At 39.6% G+C, this 18479-nt stretch overlaps 1 protein-coding gene across 4 annotated transcripts in view; it reads right to left on the bottom strand.

Moving 5' to 3' along the window:
• The window catches only part of LOC120420644 (peroxidasin), a 220764-nt gene that overhangs the window by 140513 nt on the left and 61772 nt on the right, over positions 1 to 18479 (bottom strand). For all 4 annotated transcript variants that reach the window (XM_052710923.1, XM_052710921.1, XM_039583722.2 and 1 more), the window contains exon 3: positions 78 to 293. In XM_052710923.1, coding sequence (XP_052566883.1) covers positions 78 to 293 — 216 coding nt within the window. The remainder of the gene's footprint in view (positions 1 to 77; positions 294 to 18479) is intronic.

The following is an 18479-nucleotide window of genomic DNA, read 5'->3' as shown; positions in this document are numbered from 1 at the left end:
CAGCTTTCCATCGTGAGAAAGCTTGAAAGCTGAACCTCAAACTGGTAACCCTGGCAAGTTTCGCGGCAAGTACTTACAGGCTCTGCAGTCGATCCAGCGAGTCGAACGCGCTCGGTGCCACTTCGACGATGCGGTTCTTGTTCAGGTAGAGATACTTGAGGCCCGGCAAACCGCGGAACGCACCGGGCTCGATGCGCCGGAGCTGGTTCTCGTTCAGGAATACCGTGTGCAGGTGGGACAGACCGGCGAACGCGTCCGTTGGGACCTCGCGGATGTGGTTGTACCGGAGGTCGCTGGAAGGAGAGAGGATAAGTGGTGAGTACTATATTGAAAAAGGTTGATTGAAACATGGCATGGAAATAGATAAATTTGTATTAGTGGATATTGAGTCAGCTCTCATGCTTTCATAGTAACTTCAATTAGGCTTCATATTTTCTACTTTTCGTCACCAAAACCTGTCACTATTTGTATGAATAAAATAAAATCTCTCTATCAATGCTAGTCGCTTTCCCGCGTGGCATTCAGTATAGTGGCGACAAAGTATTTTATCGTATTTACGGTACGCTATCGTCTTCCTCGACGACAACGTTACCAAACCGACGTCGTCCCAGGAAAAACCTCATAAAATCATATTATGCGACGGCGACATGTCGAGAAAATGACGGCAAGCTGCCACTTGCATCTAACTCACATAGTTTGCCGCAGTCAGGCCCCGAAGAGTACGAAACATCTCCATTCCAAGCCCTATATACACGCTTAGTGCTAACTTGGTGCCACGAGCGTTCTAAAAGCTTCCTGCGTTGTCGCGAATGCCACACCGGTTCGACATGAAATAGTGCAACGGAAACAAAGCAAGAATGGAAAAAGGAGACTCCGATGGTCGGTTGTGACCAGGAAAAAGAAAAAAAATCCCTCCAAGGGTAACGCCGAACGTGATGTGAGTGCTTAACGAGGAGTCACACACACACGTCATAATCAATGCCTTCTATTTGGTTTGGTTCTTATGTCACGTGACGCGATGCTGCTGCATCGCGCTCTTGCATAAAGTTGTGGGAATGTGTGTGACATTTACGTGTGTGAGTGTGTGTAGGTGAATAACTGAGTTAGAAGCGTCAGAAAAAAAACTTTCACTACTAAAACGAGCTAACTTTCACCGACGACGTGCAGTAATCGTTCAACATGGCAGGTCATGTAGAGCTATAGGTCATAGAAAAGAAAAGAAAAGTTGAACCTTAAATTGACTTTAAATTGTGTAGATTGCTGTACAATGGACGTCTCCGCTGGAAACTTATAATTTGAAAATCGTCGTAACGGTACAGCTTGTCACGTACAAAGATAACTAAAGTTTATTAAAACAACCTAATGTGTTAAATGCCATCTTAAAAAGATTTTGTTTCTAAATTTATAAACCTTTAGATTTTCTAAAACTTTCATTTCAGTACACATAATCTAATGTGACAGGGTTGTCAGATATTCAGTAACTTTCAATATTCACTAAAAAAAATTTTTTTTCTGCAAATTTGGTTTAGTTATTGCATGCAACAAAGTTAGAATGGGCGTAATATTCAATGTTTGGCCCTTTTAAAATGTTAGTCTTGATTGAAAATTTTTCAAGATATTTTTTTCGAAAAGATCGGAAAATTTCACGAATGTTTCATGTATTAACATTGATAATCGGACCATTATTTGCTGAGATATCGTCATTATAAAATGGTGGGTCATTTTGGTGAAATTAAGAAAACTTCAATTTTCGTGTTTCTTTTTCTTAAAGCGGCTCTATCTCTATCTCAGCAACCCGAGGTCCAATCTTCAATGTCTCTTAAACAATTTTACAGAAAATTTTCTGAACTTCTCAAAAAAATATTTTTAGAAATGGTCGCTTATGGTCTCTATTTTTAAAAATTGAAAAACTGCAAATATTTCGCTAAAATCAAACTTTCGGTGGCTATATCTTGAAAACGGAGCCCTTTATCAAAAAATATATAAAGTACTTTTCGATTGCAAATTCAATTTTGCATTAAAAAGTAATGTCAAACTTGTTTTTGCATGAAACTTCGATTTTTTCCAAAAATCACTGTTTTTTAAAAAATTCATAACTCGGCGGCAGATTTTTTGACCATGTTTCTCTATGGCTCAAATGTTGCGGATTGTTGTCCCCTAAAACATATAAAAAAATCTCGAAAATAAAAAAATACGTATTTTAGGAAATTGAGTTTTAGTGAAAATAAAGTTGATTAAAAAATCTGCAAAAAAAATTTCCGTGTGCCTATTTTTTTCTCAAAGGTTCTCAACAATACCTACAACTTTGTCGAAGACACCAAATTGATCAGAAAATTCACTCAAAAGTTACAGTTGTTTGAATATTTACATTTCAATTTTGTATGGACAGCAGCCAAAATTGTATGGAGACTTGTATGGGTGAACCAATGACGCAAAATAGCTTTTTTGGTCGTAGGGAAGGCCCCCACAAAGTTTAAGTCAAATAAAAAAATACAAAAAATAAAATTGGTTGAAATCGGCCGATTTCGAAGAGAGTTGCTCATATCTTTTTTGCTGGGGACGATTTTTTGAAAAAATGCCAAAGGCCAGTTCCGAAAAAAAAATTCATAACTCGGCAGCAGATTTTTTGACCATGTTTCTCTATGGCTCAAAAGTTGCGGATTTTTGTCCCCTAAAACATATCAAAAAATCTCGAAAATCAAAAAATACGTATTTTTGGAAATTAAGTTTTAGTGAAAATAAAGTTGATTAAAAAATCTGCAATTTTTTTCCGTGTACCTATTTTTTTCTCAAAGGTTCTTAAAAATACCTACATCTCAGAAAATTCACTCAAAAGTTACAGTTGTTAGACTATTTACATACCAATTTTGTATGGACAGCAGCCAAAATTGTATGGAGACTTTTATGGGTGAACCAATGACGCAAAATAGCTTATTTGGTCATAGGGAAGGCCCCCACAAAGTTTAAGTCAAATAAAAAAATACAAAAAATAAAATTGGTTGAAATCGGCCGATTTCGAAGAGAGTTGCCTATATCTTTTTTGCTGGGGACGATTTTTTGAAAAAATGCCAAAGGCCTGTTCCGAGCTCAAGGATGTTCAAAACTTCAAAGTTATATATGCCAAAAGATGCGCAAGGATCTGGCCTATACGCCAGTGATGTTTTTGATAAGCGTTTTGGGGGTAAAAGTGTCTCAAAAATTTACATTTTTGAAAAAATCTTTTTTGCGGTTTAAATCCCATTTAAAATTGAAGGGCGGAGCGCCAGCTCCTGTTACGTCCAATCAAGCTCATATTTGGGATTTGGGCTCAGTACGCCCACCGGAACCAGCCCCTGAATGCCCGCCAAAAAGTCATTTTTGTTACACTCTCGTAGTTAATGTGAAACATTTCACTGAAATATTTCATAGGCGTCCGAAGCACCGGGAAGCAAATTCTAGCGAATTTTTATACAAAATATCGATTGTTTTGATGTTAACAGCTTATTTGAGACCTGAAGAATGCCATTCACTAACATTTCAGTCCAAATTTGTGCGTTTCATAAGCAAAATCGAGTGTCTGGAATTCGAAGCAAAAGTGTCCGGATTTCGAATCAGCTTTTATCAGTGTGGGATTCAAAGCACAACAAGTCATTTTAATTTTAAAATTCTGATGTAGAATTGGTAGAAAAGACATATTTTGCATGCATTCTCTTAAAACTGACAGTTTATACTACATCCTGATGATATTTCTTCACTTTAAACTTATTACATGATTTTTTGCCAGCTATAACAAAAATTATATGGTACTAAGTGTCCGGATTTCGAATCATGACGTTATTTGGCACCGTGAAAGAAGGACTCTTTACCATCATTTTATGGAGTATACCGAAATATTTCGTCGGGACGTCGAGGAAATATTTCGTACCCCAAAATCCATACTGGAAACCCCAATTCGACCGAAAATAAATTTTTCTTTGTACAATTTGTCAAAGTCACAATTTGAAAATACAGCAACACATTGCCCGCATACAAATTTGAGAAATCAACAATGATCATTAGATTATTTAATTAATGAGCTGTTTATTACCCAATAGGTTCCCACAAATATTTGTTTCAATCTTCTGCCATAATAAACCATTACATTTTAAAACATTTCAGAATCGATCACATTGTAGAGAATAGTTTTTTTTAACAAATTCCATACAAAAGTACCAGTTTTGGTTCAATGTAAGCAAAAATATGTCCAATTTCCTAAAATAAATAGTGAGTTTCTCCAACATTTCATTTAATTCATTTTTCATTTAATTCCCTTTCAGATAATGGATACATTGAAACTTTGAAAGTATTTGCAACATAGGTATCATTTTTTTTATTAATTTCAGCTCATTTGCGATAAGGGTATTATCCCATTCTAAAAATGAACTTTTCACGTGAAGCTCGTAGACCCACCTACACGTATACCTATTAGGGTGACAATAAAAAAAATCGACATCAGAGATACCCTCTGACTCGATTCCTAATGCAAAAATAAGTATCTGTGCCAATTTTGAGCCAAATCGGTTAAGGCTAAGGGATCGCTTTTCATCGTTGAAGTTTATATGGGGAAAATCACGAAAATGTACGGGGAAAAACATCGTTTCAGTAATTTTCTGCTAAGTGGCGCAGGTCACGCCCAAAATTGTCCAAGTGTGAGATTCTTTTTGGTGATTTTTCTAGAAAAAAATATTTTCTTATATACTTCCTATATACCCCTTGTATACTTTCAAGTATATAAGCCGATTTCTTTTCATCGCATTGCTGATAACTCATCAGGATCAACTCGAATCGTCTTGCACCCTTCGACAAAGTTGTAGGGAATTAAATTTCCTACAAGAATCTCACACTTGGACAATTTTGGGCGAGACCTGCGCCACCTGCTGCAAAAATCCTGAAGCGATGTTTTTCCCCATACATTTTTGTGATTTTCCCCATATAAACTTCAACGATGAAAAGCGACCCCTTAGCCTTAACCGATTTGGCTCAAAATAGGCACAGTTACTTGTTTTTGCCTAAAGAATCGATCCAGGGGTATCTCTTGCGATTTTCCGAAATTTTCAATTTTTCTTGTCACCCTAATACCTATTGACTGAAACCCAAACACTGAAAAAAATTCTGTCTTGCTGTGTATCCGTGTGTCTGTGCGTTACCAAAATTGTCACTCAGTTTCCTCAGCACTGGCTGAACCAAGTTAGGCCAAACTAGTCGCATTTGACTCGGTTTAGGGTTCCAAAAATCAAGTTTCAAGTAAACTAGTTTCGATACATAGTTTTTTTTATATAATATATTTTCACATATATCCGGATGTTAGATAAGTGGCCGAAAATCATGTCAAATCTCATAATGTTATACATCGTTTGATCGGTAGTGGAATGACCTTTCATACAATTCTACAGGAAAATCTGGCATGCCTGTCTCAAGTTATGACCACTTGAGCGGAATTTATGTATTATTTCATCCAAATGTATTTTTTGAATGGAAAACATGGAAAAAAGTGCAAACCGTAGATTATTATTCAAAAGAGACCATTAACGAAACTGAATAAACATGTCTTCGAATTGTATTTAAAAACACTTGCAGAAAAAGTTTCGTTCGCATTCGAAATAAGTTCTATGGAGCTCTTTTCTCAAAATAACTTAGCATACACCCACGATAAATAACTTTCTCTCTTTAATGGAGGTTTCCTACGCTACGAACTTCACTATATTCATTCTTGATACAAATACATATGACAAACTTATTCCCTCCAAGTCCACCTCAATGACCTCCCCAGAGCACTCTGAAACCAGGAAGATACACATTTATGGAAAGTTTCTGCAAAAGCGAAAACTTATGAAATATGTATCCGCGTGCATATAAATAAGCTTTTCTCTTTTCCGAAAAGGTTGCGTTTGTCAACTTTCCCGGGGACACAAGCGAAAAGAGCAACTTTGTGCTTCTTGGAAGTGAATGAAACAGATATTTCGGGGAGTTTGCTGGAAATAACGCTTAAAATATGGCCAAGATTTACCTAGGGTCAGCAACTGTGGAAAAGTTTTGCAAAAAGGTATAAAACTCTTTCACCTTTTCAACTGCTGATTTGAGGTTGGGTTGAGGGAAACTTCTTCACGTCTAGAGAGTAGATTGTACTGTCAGTAGTTCAAATTCAATCAAATCAACTAGCTTGTTTACTACAAAATTTCATTCTAATCTAAATTAAAGCCACCTCAAACGAATTTCAAACCAGACCAGTTTAGACTGGCGCATGCTATCGCGCTCTGCTGGAGCGCCAGGCCCCGGACAAAGTGATGTCACTTTTGCCCACAAACCATCGTCGATATATCACTGTCAAGGAGTGCAATTTATGAACACGTTTTCTCAGCAGTCAGTGCCTGCCTCTGCCTTGCTGTCTGTACCGCCATAACGAGAACATCCAAAACTATGAAAGCTCACTATGTGATGGGACGCACAAACAAATAGGACCGGCTGGAAAAGGGTTCCATGTTGGACCTAGTTATCCTAAGCCATCCACAAATGACGTAGCATTTTGTGATAATTCTACACACAAAATGTTTTTAAAAATTACGCCAGCTTTGTCAAACTTGATACAAAAAGAATTTATAAAAAAGGTAAATGAAACAAATAGAAAGTGATTTTACCAAAAATTTGTTCACAACGAGTTACCAACCCTGCTCACACTAAACATTTATGGAGCCACAAGTCGCTTATCAGTCACCGGAGTCCAAGCCAGACCCGTCGAGGACTCGCTACTTTACGACGCGAGATGGTGAGTCGAACTAGCGTGCCATCGAGCGTTACGATATGGTGGCGGAGGTGGTTATGATGAAGTGTTTGGGGGATTGGTTCCAGAGTCACGACCCGAGTTGGACAGTTTGGGTTGGAAACTGTATTAGGACCCGCACCGCTGTCTGTCTGGTCCAAAAGGGGTTAAATTTTATGATGTGTGCGATGTTGCCATCGATGGCAGCCGAGTTGAGTTGAGTTGTTTGTTTGAAAGCGGACTGTTGATCGGGGTTTGATGTTTCGACGAGCGAACTCTGTCTGAGCGATGTCAAACGTTGAAACCAATTAATTTAACTGTTTTGGGAAGGCTATCAGGATTGCACGGTGATGGGACAGTAGGTCAACTGGAAGTCAATTTATTTGAATAGTGTACAAACCTGCATTTGAAGTTATTTGTTCGTTAAAAAAAATCAACAATTTCAAACACCCACAGTTGGAGTGCAGCCATGCAGAAATTTTGCAACGAAAGCACTCGAGAACTCATGTTCTAACGATGTATCAACCCGAACCATCACACCCCTCTTGGCAACGCTCGACTGATGTCCATCACGGCAAACTCCTGCTGGGAGAACCTAAAGCACCGTCCAAGTTCACTCACCCGTAGCAAGGATATGTACCACGAAATGTGTTGGGGCACACCCGCACCCGTATGAAGCGCGCGCCAGAACGAGGAGAAAATTTATGATTTTATTAGGAAAACTTTGCGGTACTGCAAAAGGGAGAGCTTCCAAAGGCACACTTTTGGGATGTGGGGAAAGAGATGAGGCTCCTAAAATTTAAAACTCAAATCTCTCGCCCCGTAGATGCTGCGGAAGTTTATCAAACACATTTGTTATCACAGTGCATTCGCCAAAGTTGGCTGGAATTTCACCCGACGGACCTAGAGACAAGTCTACATGGGACATGGTGGTGGTGCTGCCACCGGCTGTAACTGATGGTCCCAACCAAGTCCGACCGACAATTGACTGCAATCTATGTGTTCACTTGGAGCGACTTCACTCCCCGAGTGGACGATGTCAAGAAAAGTTTATGCAATATGCACAAATTTTAATGCTTTTAGAACTTTGGATAAATATAGGGGAAGGAACTAGTAGTGTCAATCTTTATTCAGATTAAACATGAGTTTTAGTTAGAGAAAACATAGACGATTAATAATTTTGTCTTTTTTTTTATTTCCATTTTTATTAAAAAAAAAAACAAAAATACTATAATCATTTAGCAGTCGTATATTATAAGTGATTATTAAATATTAGAAATGTCAGGAAAGTGAGAAACTGTTTTCGAGAATATATTTGCTGAAAATGGACATAACTTCAACACTGCCCACCATTGAAAAAACGGCTAATATCCACCTTTGACAAAAACGAGATATTAGCACCAGGTGGTAGAAGAAGTTCCAACGCATCTTCTGCAACTTGAATTTTACTAAAATAGTGTTTAGATTTGGCTGCCGATGCGAAAAACCAAACGGCTAATATGCCACTCTTATGGGAAATTGCCTTGACGGAAATTTGGTGACAAACACTAAATCGCGTTTTTCTCGGAATACTTGATTTGGCATAATAGCCGAATTTCCAATTATGGGCACAACACTTGAACCCTCTGAACAGTGCTGAAAATGTCAGGGGTCATGACGCGAAAATCGGCGACGCTGACACAAATTTTTCAGATCCAGTCACTGAACCGCAAAACCGTGACATAAACAAACCCGGCGCGCTCATTCGACGTTGCACGCACACACTTAAAGAAACAAGTTTTTACTCAAAAAGTTTGTATTTATGCGTGAAAATGTAATTTTGAATATAAGTTATGGTTGTTTTAAGTTTTTTGCACAGTCTAGAGCCATTCAATTGTTAAAAAATAGTCAAAATAGCGTTTAAAGAGGATTTTACGAGTCAGGCTCATTTTTTCACGTCTCTCATTCTCCAGCAGCCGACCGGCACGAGTCAGGCGGCAGTGGTTGAACAGACACAGTAGGCTTACAGTCACATGCTAGCAGTGAACTGACATTTTGGTTTGCTTCGTGTGTACGCTGAGTTGGAAACTTTTTGCAGGCCTGCCTCTGAAAACACGAATTTTGAAAGAAAAGAAATATGCAGCTTAAATTAAACTTATTTGTTAAATTGCTTTTTCAATAATTTTCCACTTTTTTGCTATTTAAATGAAAATTACGAAGCAAAAGCACCCAAACAACAAATATTTGAGTTTGTTGGTTGGACTGCTGGTTACTAAGATACAGACTCATAAATTTAAAATTTTGTGAAAAATTAGCTTTTCTAAGAATTATTTAATCGGCCATCACTTTTCTACTCGCGATATCCTGGAAACTATTGATTTAAATATCAATGATAGTAAAATTAACTTTGAGAAATTTACTGCTCTTTTTGTTAAAAATTATTTCCAAATTTAGAAATCAACACTCAACATTTGTTTTTAGCTTTTTGATTCAAGAATTTCAGCAGAAGTTTTCACAAACGTTTCATTTTATAACATTAAAAATTTAACCAAAAGTTTCCGTAATATCGCCAGTTGAAAAATGACGGCTAATTGTCTAAGCTTTTTTAAAAAAGCAATTGATTTAAAAATCTATTGATTTTTTTTAAATATTCGATGTTTAGTATCGCAAAAGGTTTTTTTTCGCTTATTTTTTTGTTTTCGTCAAATTTTAAATTTTTGAATACTAGTGATGCAAATTAAAAGAACGAGTATAAAATGGACATTAAAACACTTATTGCATTAAAATGTTGAGACTATAGATTATTATTTAATTTTTTAAATTCTTGCCCTCCCCCTTGACCCGACCAGAGCCGAGAGACAAAAACTTTGAAAAATATTTGCATTGGCCTTAAGAAATATTATTAAAATGGAAACAAAAAAGATCTAAGCATGTGACCCAAAAAGTCGATTGTCGATTTCAATTGTAAATTTGAATTAATATCTAAACATGATTTTTGAAATTTTTTGTTAATATTTTCGTTTGTTTTTTTAAATCACAACTTATTCAAAAAAAAAACATAACTGCAGTCCCAGATTTTGCACCATGTTAATGTCTTTAATTTTGGGTAAGTAAATTATTTTGGGAATTCAACCCCAAATGACAAAAAGTCAAATTAAAAAATAAAACTTCTTTTCTGAAATGTTCTGAACATAATCTACAACTTTTCCGAATACACCAAATCGATCAGAAAATCCCTTCTCAAGACACCGATAATAATGCCCATTTTGTACGACCAGTTCGGAAAATTGTATGGAGCCTTATTTGATGCAAAATGGTTTCGTTGGCATAGGGAATGCATGAAAAAAGTTGTATCCAAATTAAAAAAAATCAAAATTACGAAAAAGTTACGGCATTCTGAAAATTTGATAATTTGCCTTTACGCGAGCTACGGAGTGAGCGCGAGCTCGATATCGTTCGTTTCAACTTCGTGTGCGTTTCACTGAGGGTCGCTTCGAAATGACGATCATGACAGATGCTTAGTGTGAGCACCGTTGTCCATGAATAAATAGAGGAGAAAATTGTGACGTCAGAAATGAGCTCCAATCACTCAAAGTTCATTTTGTGAGTGACTTTAACCGATTGACAACTATAGAGGAGAAAATCGTGACGTCAGAAATGAACTCAAGTCACTCAAAGTTCATTTTGTGAGTGACTTTAACAGTTTGGCATAGTTTGACAGCTACATTGTCCCCAGTTTTCTGTGGGAGAGAAAAGGAGGCGAATACTTTATGAAAATCATACCTGTCAAAATTCATAGCCTCAAAATTTTGTCTGCTTTTCTCCTCTATGCTGATTGAAAGCAATTTAACAAGTCGCTCACTTTCAGTCACTGACCAAGTCCTGCTCTCAACCGAAATCGAGACCACTTTACTCTCGGCCGTCTGCTGTGGGTGTATAAAATACTTCATAGAATTTACCCTTTTCCCACAACTCATCTTGTAAATCGCTGCCGCTGGGATACCAGGGGAACTCTGTTTGATATCACCAACTTTCCAGATGAGCAGAAACGGCCAAGTATCAGCATATTTGCGGTTCCACACGGTGTGACACTCGGCACATCATCATTGGAGCGGGCCCTCGGTGAAATGAACATCGCCGTCCTAAATTATGCAACGCTTTGCAAACTCATATGTTCATTCCATAAAAGGTGGGAGGTGGGAGTGCGGGGAACGAGCTTGGTGCCTTTGAAGGCAGTGCAAGCAAAGTGCGCCAGAACTTAATTTCCACCAGCTGCATAAATAATTAAGTTATCACACTTTGAATGCGCCAGCGAAAATTGCTCGCCTCCCAGCAACGAGGATAAAGCGATTCACCGGGGTGGAAGTTTTGGGTTGGTTGCGGTGCGCAAATTTCTGACAGAGTTGTCAGATTTTGCTAGAGGAGGTGGTGCAGTGCTTTGAAGGGTCGCAAAGAGATTTCCCACAATTAGCAGGACTTGTGTGAAGTTTTGTACTGTTGGGGATTGTCGAAAAGTTGGGCGATGTTGGTTGTCATGGAATGTGAAATGGTGGTGGAAGGCTTATTAGTACAATTTCATTCCGGTATTGTTTGAATTGTTTTGAGTTCAAGTCTTGCCAATAGAAACCTACAGTTATTTCCAATAATTACCCATAGCAGACAGTCGAGGGTAAAAAGATCTCAGATTTATCTGAGAGGATAATGTTATTCGCGAGAGAATAGTGCCCTCAGAAGCATCCCAACTAAAACATTTTGTTTATTTGTTCAAAGAACAAAGCTATTCAATGCAGCTGGTAAAAACTTAAATTTTCTTGTAACTTTACTAAAATAGTGTTTATTTTTGGAAATTTTACTATACTTTCGTAAAAATTGAGGCAACCCAATCCAAACATTACAGCAGACATGACGATAATTGCTCTCGACCGCAACGAGTTGGCCCACCAACTGAGATTTAAGTTAACATACCGTGAACCACAATTTCGCAGTTCTAGGAGTCGCTTCCTGTCGACCCCGGTCGATTGGTGGTGGTGGCCAATCATTGCGGCCAAACCACACATACACACACATGTCCTGCCGGATGCAGGCAGGTCAAAAGTTTGATCACAGCCCGGAAAACCACAAACCCGTGAAAATTGCACCGAAATGCAACTCCACTCGGTCGCGGTCGGAACTAATCGAAATGGAAATGAGCCAACTTTACCGGAAAGTGATTTTCGTGAAATTGAATTCCGTTTGATAAACAATTTGAATTTTTTGAAAAGTCAATACATGAAAAAGAACATCAGAATTCACTTTCATTGAAAATATTGAAAAAAGAGTGAAATTTATATGCCATTTTAACGAAAATCACAACAAAGAACTACTATAAAACCAATTAAAAAAAAAAAACAAGCCGAACAAACGCTGCTATTGGCGCACGGAATCGATTTATATAAATTAAAACGAAATTGATGCGGGTTGAATGGGTTGGACATTTTGTGAATTGGATCGTTTGAGGGGGAGAGAAATAAAATGGAGAGAAGGCAACAAAAAATCAGCATCGATGAATTGAAGTGTTCGTTTGTTTGCATATGTTTTTGTCTGATCAAGTATTTATTTTCTGTCTGCGAGGGATAAAATTGTTGCGTAAATATTTTAACGCATAATTGTGTGCGGTGAGTGGGTCGAAATACCAATTTCCGCACGTTTCGGTCGAGTACAGTGATTTAAAATTAAACAGGATTTTTTATCATTTGCAAAAATAATGCCTTTATATATTTCCTTGAATGAAAAACAAATCAAAACTATTAAAAATATATCAATTTACGCCAAAAATATATTGAAAATAAAAGTGACTCAAAAATTCAACATGGCCTTAAATAAAACAAATACAGTCAATTATCCAATTCTGAAGTTTCGATAATCCGAAGATCCGAGATATTAAAGAAACAAGAACTGATTATTTTGACAAAATGGAAAATTCACTGATATATAACAGAACCAACAATACCTTATTTAGAAAAAAAAATATACAAATCTTCGAATTATTTTCGAGTTAAGATGTTTTCTGTTAAAACTTTTAAAAGAACAGCTATTGGTTGAAAAAATGGGAAAACCCCATAATATTTCTGGAATGAATGGTAAAAATCACAGAAATTTTACAGAAACAAGAAAAACATATTAAAAATAAAAAAATGTTCAAAATTTGATAGAGTTAAGATTTCTTCTCATGAAACATTTTACTGCCCATGTTTGAAAAAATGCAAAAGAAAACTCACTTAAATCTTACATTTAAAATGAATAAATTATTTTGAATGTATGGAAAAACTCACTGAAATGTTACAGAAACAAAAATAAAATATTTTGAATGAATATAAAACTCATTGAACTATGTTAGAATTTAGACTATTCCCAATAAAACTTTTCCCTTTTTTTGCACATGTTATAAAGAATGGAAAAAGACCCTCAACAAATATAATAGAAATAAGATTACAGAACGCAGAATTTTTTCACATCAAACAATTTTTAGGAACTGCTCATGTTTGAATGCATGGAAAAACTCACAAAATTAAATTAAAACAAATAATTTTTTTTTTTAAGTTATATAAGCTGTGTTTTTTTAAGTTTATATGAGGTGTTATTAGCTCTAGAAATTATTTTGAATGGACTGAGAAAAACTAATGAAAAAAACAATGAAAAAACAATCAGAAATAATTAAAAAAAAAACAATTTGAAAGACTTTTTACTACATTTTTCTAAACTTGTTTCAGTTCATCTTTTTTTTTCTAAAAAAAAAACATTTTTAAGAAAAACAAAAAATAATTTGAAATTCGGTTTAAATATGCTTAAATTATTACCCTTTTTAATTTTCGACCTGCTGTTCTGGCCTTTTAACAATTCGAAAGTATGTTTTTCGATCTTTTAACTCACATCCCGATTATTCAAAGTGACATTTATACAAGGACATCGGACCAAAGACTAGAATAACTCTAAGCAGCACTACTTTTCGAAACATGTGCTGAACACTCAAATAGATTATGAAACCAACTTCCCCGCTTTTTTTTTTGGCGATGAAAAGTAGGCCGTTTCGTCATTTTAGGATGACAGCAAAAGTAAGAAGCTTCTTGAAAAAAATCACAAAAAATTATTGGATAGCCAGATAGTTGTGAAAAGAGTGGTTTTTGGAAATAAAAAAGCCTGTTGTTCATTTGTAGATGGTTTTTGAGCGACTTTTCCGATCAGTCATACATTTTAAAGATCTAACCCTGTCGAATGTTATGAGCGCTCAAGTGTTATTCATACACGCATCTCTGATATTTTGATGAAAATTATGTCCGGATCCATCGTGTGACACTTGGTTGAACGAGTAATCGTAAGCTTCTGTGGTCTAATGGTTACAGGTTTCGCTTTATGAGCGGAAGGTCGTGGTTTCAAACCCACATGGCTCGGCACATCCTTTCCCCTGTACTCTTCACATGTATAAGGACCAACTGTTCTCTGTATAATTGCCCTGCAGAGCTCCACGGCCCGATCGCAAAAAGTGCTTTGAAGGGACGAGTTTTTCAGAAACCAGAATTTAAGGGCTAGCTGGGTATAAGTAAACGTAAAATGTGCACTTCGGTTCTAGCGATACATTTGGACAGTACAGAGTGGAAAAGGCAGAGCCAAAGAGGATTGAAAAAACATTCAAACCTCTTCGGCGGCGAAGTTACGGCAGTGGATCGCTCGACACACTCGCTCAACAATAGCGTGTGTGCGTGTCCCATCTGCCTAATAACAGAAGGAGCCTTTGTGATTCTATAAATAGAATTGCAAGTCCGCAATAGATCTAATTCCTGGTCGCAGTGGATAGCGGCATCGAACAAAAAAAATCGTAAGACCTTACTAATGAGCCATTCATTTTGAAGAGCTGACAAGCCTATCACAAGTTATTGGTGCTGAAGTTATATTTATAGATCATTTGAAGGTTTTTTTTTTTTTTTTTTTTCATAAAGTTATTTTTATTAGGTCCTTTTCGGTACTGGGACCTGGTTAGGACCGAGTCGGCTTTTGTAATTACATTTGACTTAATAATTACAGAGGATCTTGTGTGTAAATGTTAGTGGGAGGGGAGCCGATTACCCGCGGCCTACTCGGGGTTAGTAGGGAAGGGATTGATGTTAAAGACAAGGCGTGGGAAGGGAAGGGGGATTGTGTAGGGGTCTTGGTTGGCTCTGCTGGCCTTTGCGTTTTGTCCTCAGCCGCAACTCGGTGTCCAGCTGCTGGGGCGTTCTTGCTTTGCTTCCGGTGCAATCCAGAAACGACGGCTTTGTGCGAAGGCGAGTTATACTAACAGAAGGAAAACTAACTGAAGGGAAACTAACTGGAAGAAAACTAAATAGATATTTTGGAATCTGAGAGGAACTGATAGATAGGATAGAGAACATCAAGGTCTAGTTGAGAGAGCGCGTCTCGCATCGGGATTTCTGGTGGTCTTCCTCGGGCCCTGAGGGTATCTTTCAACTTAATTCTGTGAACATGGTGATCTGGACACGCCCATACGAGATGGTCGATGTCCTGATAACCCTGCCCACAGTCACAAAGGTTCGTATCACTCATGTTGATACGGTACAGATGAGCCTTGGACGAGTAATGGTTCGACATAAGGCGGGACATCGTTCTGATGAATCCACGCGTCAAGTCCATTCCCTTGAACCAGGCTTTTCTTTGCACCTTAGGTCGTATGGAATACATCCAACGTCCTTTGGTGTCGTCGTCCCATTGATTTTGCCAATCCAGAAGCGCACGCTGCCTCGGAAAACCGTAGCATTCTTGTAGGCTAATTGGCCTTTCATAAATGTCTCCACTCTCAGCACCCTTCTTGGCGAGCAAGTCCGCTTTCTCATTACCCGGAATCGAGCAATGAGCGCGGACCCATACCACCGTGATGCTGAAGGACTGAGCCGCCAGGTTGTTTAAAGTCTTACGTATTTCCGTGAGGAAAAACGTAGACTCCCTGGTCGGCTTCAGAGACCGGATAGCCTCAACAGAGCTAAAGCTATCGGTGAAGATGAAGTAGTGGTCAGGTGGCATGGTCTCGATGATTCGCAGTGCGCAGTAAACCGCGGCTAACTCTGCGACGTAAACCGAACTCGGGTCCTTCAGCTTAAAGAACAGCTGATAAGATTCATGATAAACACCGAAGCCCGTACAGCCGTCGAGCTTGGAGCCATCGGTGAAGAATCTGTTGTTTGGAGGAACATGGTTGTACTTTGATGCGAAGATCGACGGTACAACCCCCCGCAGAAGATGGTTTGGGATACCGCGAGTATCGGCTTTCATGGACGTGTCGAAGCCAATCAGGGTGCTGCTGGTTAACGGAGGCGTGCGCTGTACCGTTGTGCTCGGGCTCCACTCCCACGATGACATAAAGTCATAATATAGAAGCATGCGCCGAGACTCAACGTGAAGGTTCAGCAACGTTTCCAAGTTGTCAATTACCAGTTTATTCCTGTAATCACACCGGATCAGGAACCGATAAGACAGTTCGTAGTAACGAGTTCGCAGAGGCAATACTCCCGCCAAGACCTCGAGGGTCATGTTGTGAGTTGAGTGCATGCATCCCAAGACAATGCGAAGACTTCGGTACTGTATCCGCTGGAGAACCAACAAGCGTGATTTCGCAGCTGATTGGAAGCAGAAACTGCCATATTCCAGCACCGAGAGTATCGTTGTCTTGTACAGTCGAAGCAGGTCAGAAGGATGAGCACCCCACCGGTTCCCAGAGACGCTGCGCAGAAAATTAGTTCTTTGCAGGCACTTTTGCTTCAGGTAGTTGATGTGCTTCCCCCATGTTCCCTTTTGATCGAAGATGGTACCCATGTACATGAAGTGGTCCGACTGCTCGATAGTCTTTCCCGAGAGAGAAAGATTGAGCTGCGGCGGTTCATGCTTCCCCGTAAAAACGACCAGTTCCGTCTTCTCCGGAGAGAATTCAATACCCTTTTCAACTGCCCAATGGGCCAAGTTGTTCAGGGTATCTTGCAAGGGTTCTAGCAGATCGGCTTCCTTCTTGGCAGCGATTGAAACCACTGCGTCATCTGCGTACTGTATAAGGGTGCAGTCTCCGGTCAAGCAATCATCGATATCGCTGACGTAGAAGTTATACATGGATGGACTAAGGCGTGAGCCTTGTGCCAAACCCATGTAACTTATCCGGGTGATTGCCAGATCACCTTGCACAAAGTGCATGTGTTTTTCTGACAACAGGTTGATGAGGAAGTTGCACATCGTCGGATTGAGACCGCTCCGCCGAAGCTTTACTCCCAACACCTCGATGGAGACTGAATCAAATGCACCCTTGATGTCTAGGAAAACAGAAGCCATTTGCTGTTTTTTACCACGGGCTATGTCGATCCCTGTGGCCAGCAAGGCTAGACAGTCGCTTGTTCCCTTGCCTCTCCGGAAGCCATACTGCGTGTCTGACAGCAAGTGCTCTCGTTCCATCCATGGTTCGAGGCGGTCGAGGATCATCTTCTCCAGCAACTTGCGTAGACACGACAGCAAGCTGATTGGACGATACGAGTTGTGGTCGGACGCCGGCTTACCGGGCTTTTGAATGGCAACCACCCGGACCTGTCGCCATTCGTGTGGAATTATGTTCTGCTCCACCAACGTGTTGAACAGTTTCAACAGACGCTGCTTGGCGACGTCCGGAAGATTCTTCAGCAAGCTGAACTTGATCTTGTCCGGACCAGGAGCAGTGTTGTTGCCCGTCAATAGTGCTATGGAGAGCTCTACCATCGAGAAGGGAGGATTAGAATCGCTCCCATCAACAACGTCGAATGATGGTTGTGTCGGCACCGAGTCCGGGCACACCTTCTTGGCGAAATTCAATATCCACTTGTCCGATTTTTCCACACTCTCGTTCGGAACGGAACCTCTACGCATGGCCCTCGCAACGCGCCACAGTGTGCTCATGGACGTATCTGCTGGTAGTCCTTCAACGAACTCCCGCCAGTACATTCGCTTCTTCCGCTTCAGAGTATTACTGTACCTGCGATCAAGAGCTCTGTACTTTTGGAAGTTCGCTCGGATTCCACACTTGCAGAAGTCCACATAAGCTTCTGACCTGGCCGCCGAGAGATCCGTACACTCCTTGTCCCACCAGGGAAGTGGCGGGCGCGTTCGGATGTATGGTCCCGGGACGGGTTTCGTCTGAGCTTGTATAGCACTGTCATAGATCAAGTTAGCCAAAAACGCATATTCTTCAAGCGGTGCCAACCCTGCTCGCAACTCAACTCCAATGGAGACTGCCTCCGCGTACTGTTTCCAGTCGATATTTCGCGTCAGATCGTAAGGCATCTCCACCGTTGTCGATTGCTGTGGGCCATGGCTAACCAGAATAGCGATCGGCAAATGATCACTGCCACGAGGATCTTGGAGCACGTTCCAGTCACAGAGAACTGCCAGACTGTTGGAACAGAGCGACAAGTCGATGGCACTCGCCTTCGTACCGGACGTGGTTGACGTTGGTGGTGTTGCAATCCGCGTAACTTGCTTGTCCCTGTTTAGGAGGGTCATCTGGAAGTCGTCGCAAAGTTCATGAATCAGATATGCTTGAGGGTCTGTCTTGTGACTTCCCCACTCGGTGCTGTGAAGATTAAAGTCACCCAGAACTAGTCGCGGTGCCTGTAACAGCTCAAGCATACCCCACAACTTTTGTCGAGTTAACGACACCTGTGGGGGAACATAGACGGACACAATG

This window comes from Culex pipiens, chromosome 3, assembly GCF_016801865.2.
Source record: "Culex pipiens pallens isolate TS chromosome 3, TS_CPP_V2, whole genome shotgun sequence".
In the NCBI taxonomy this organism is placed as follows: Eukaryota; Metazoa; Arthropoda; class Insecta; order Diptera; family Culicidae; genus Culex; species Culex pipiens.
Note: the sequence above shows the minus strand (reverse complement) of the source record. Positions and strands in the feature narration are given on the sequence as shown.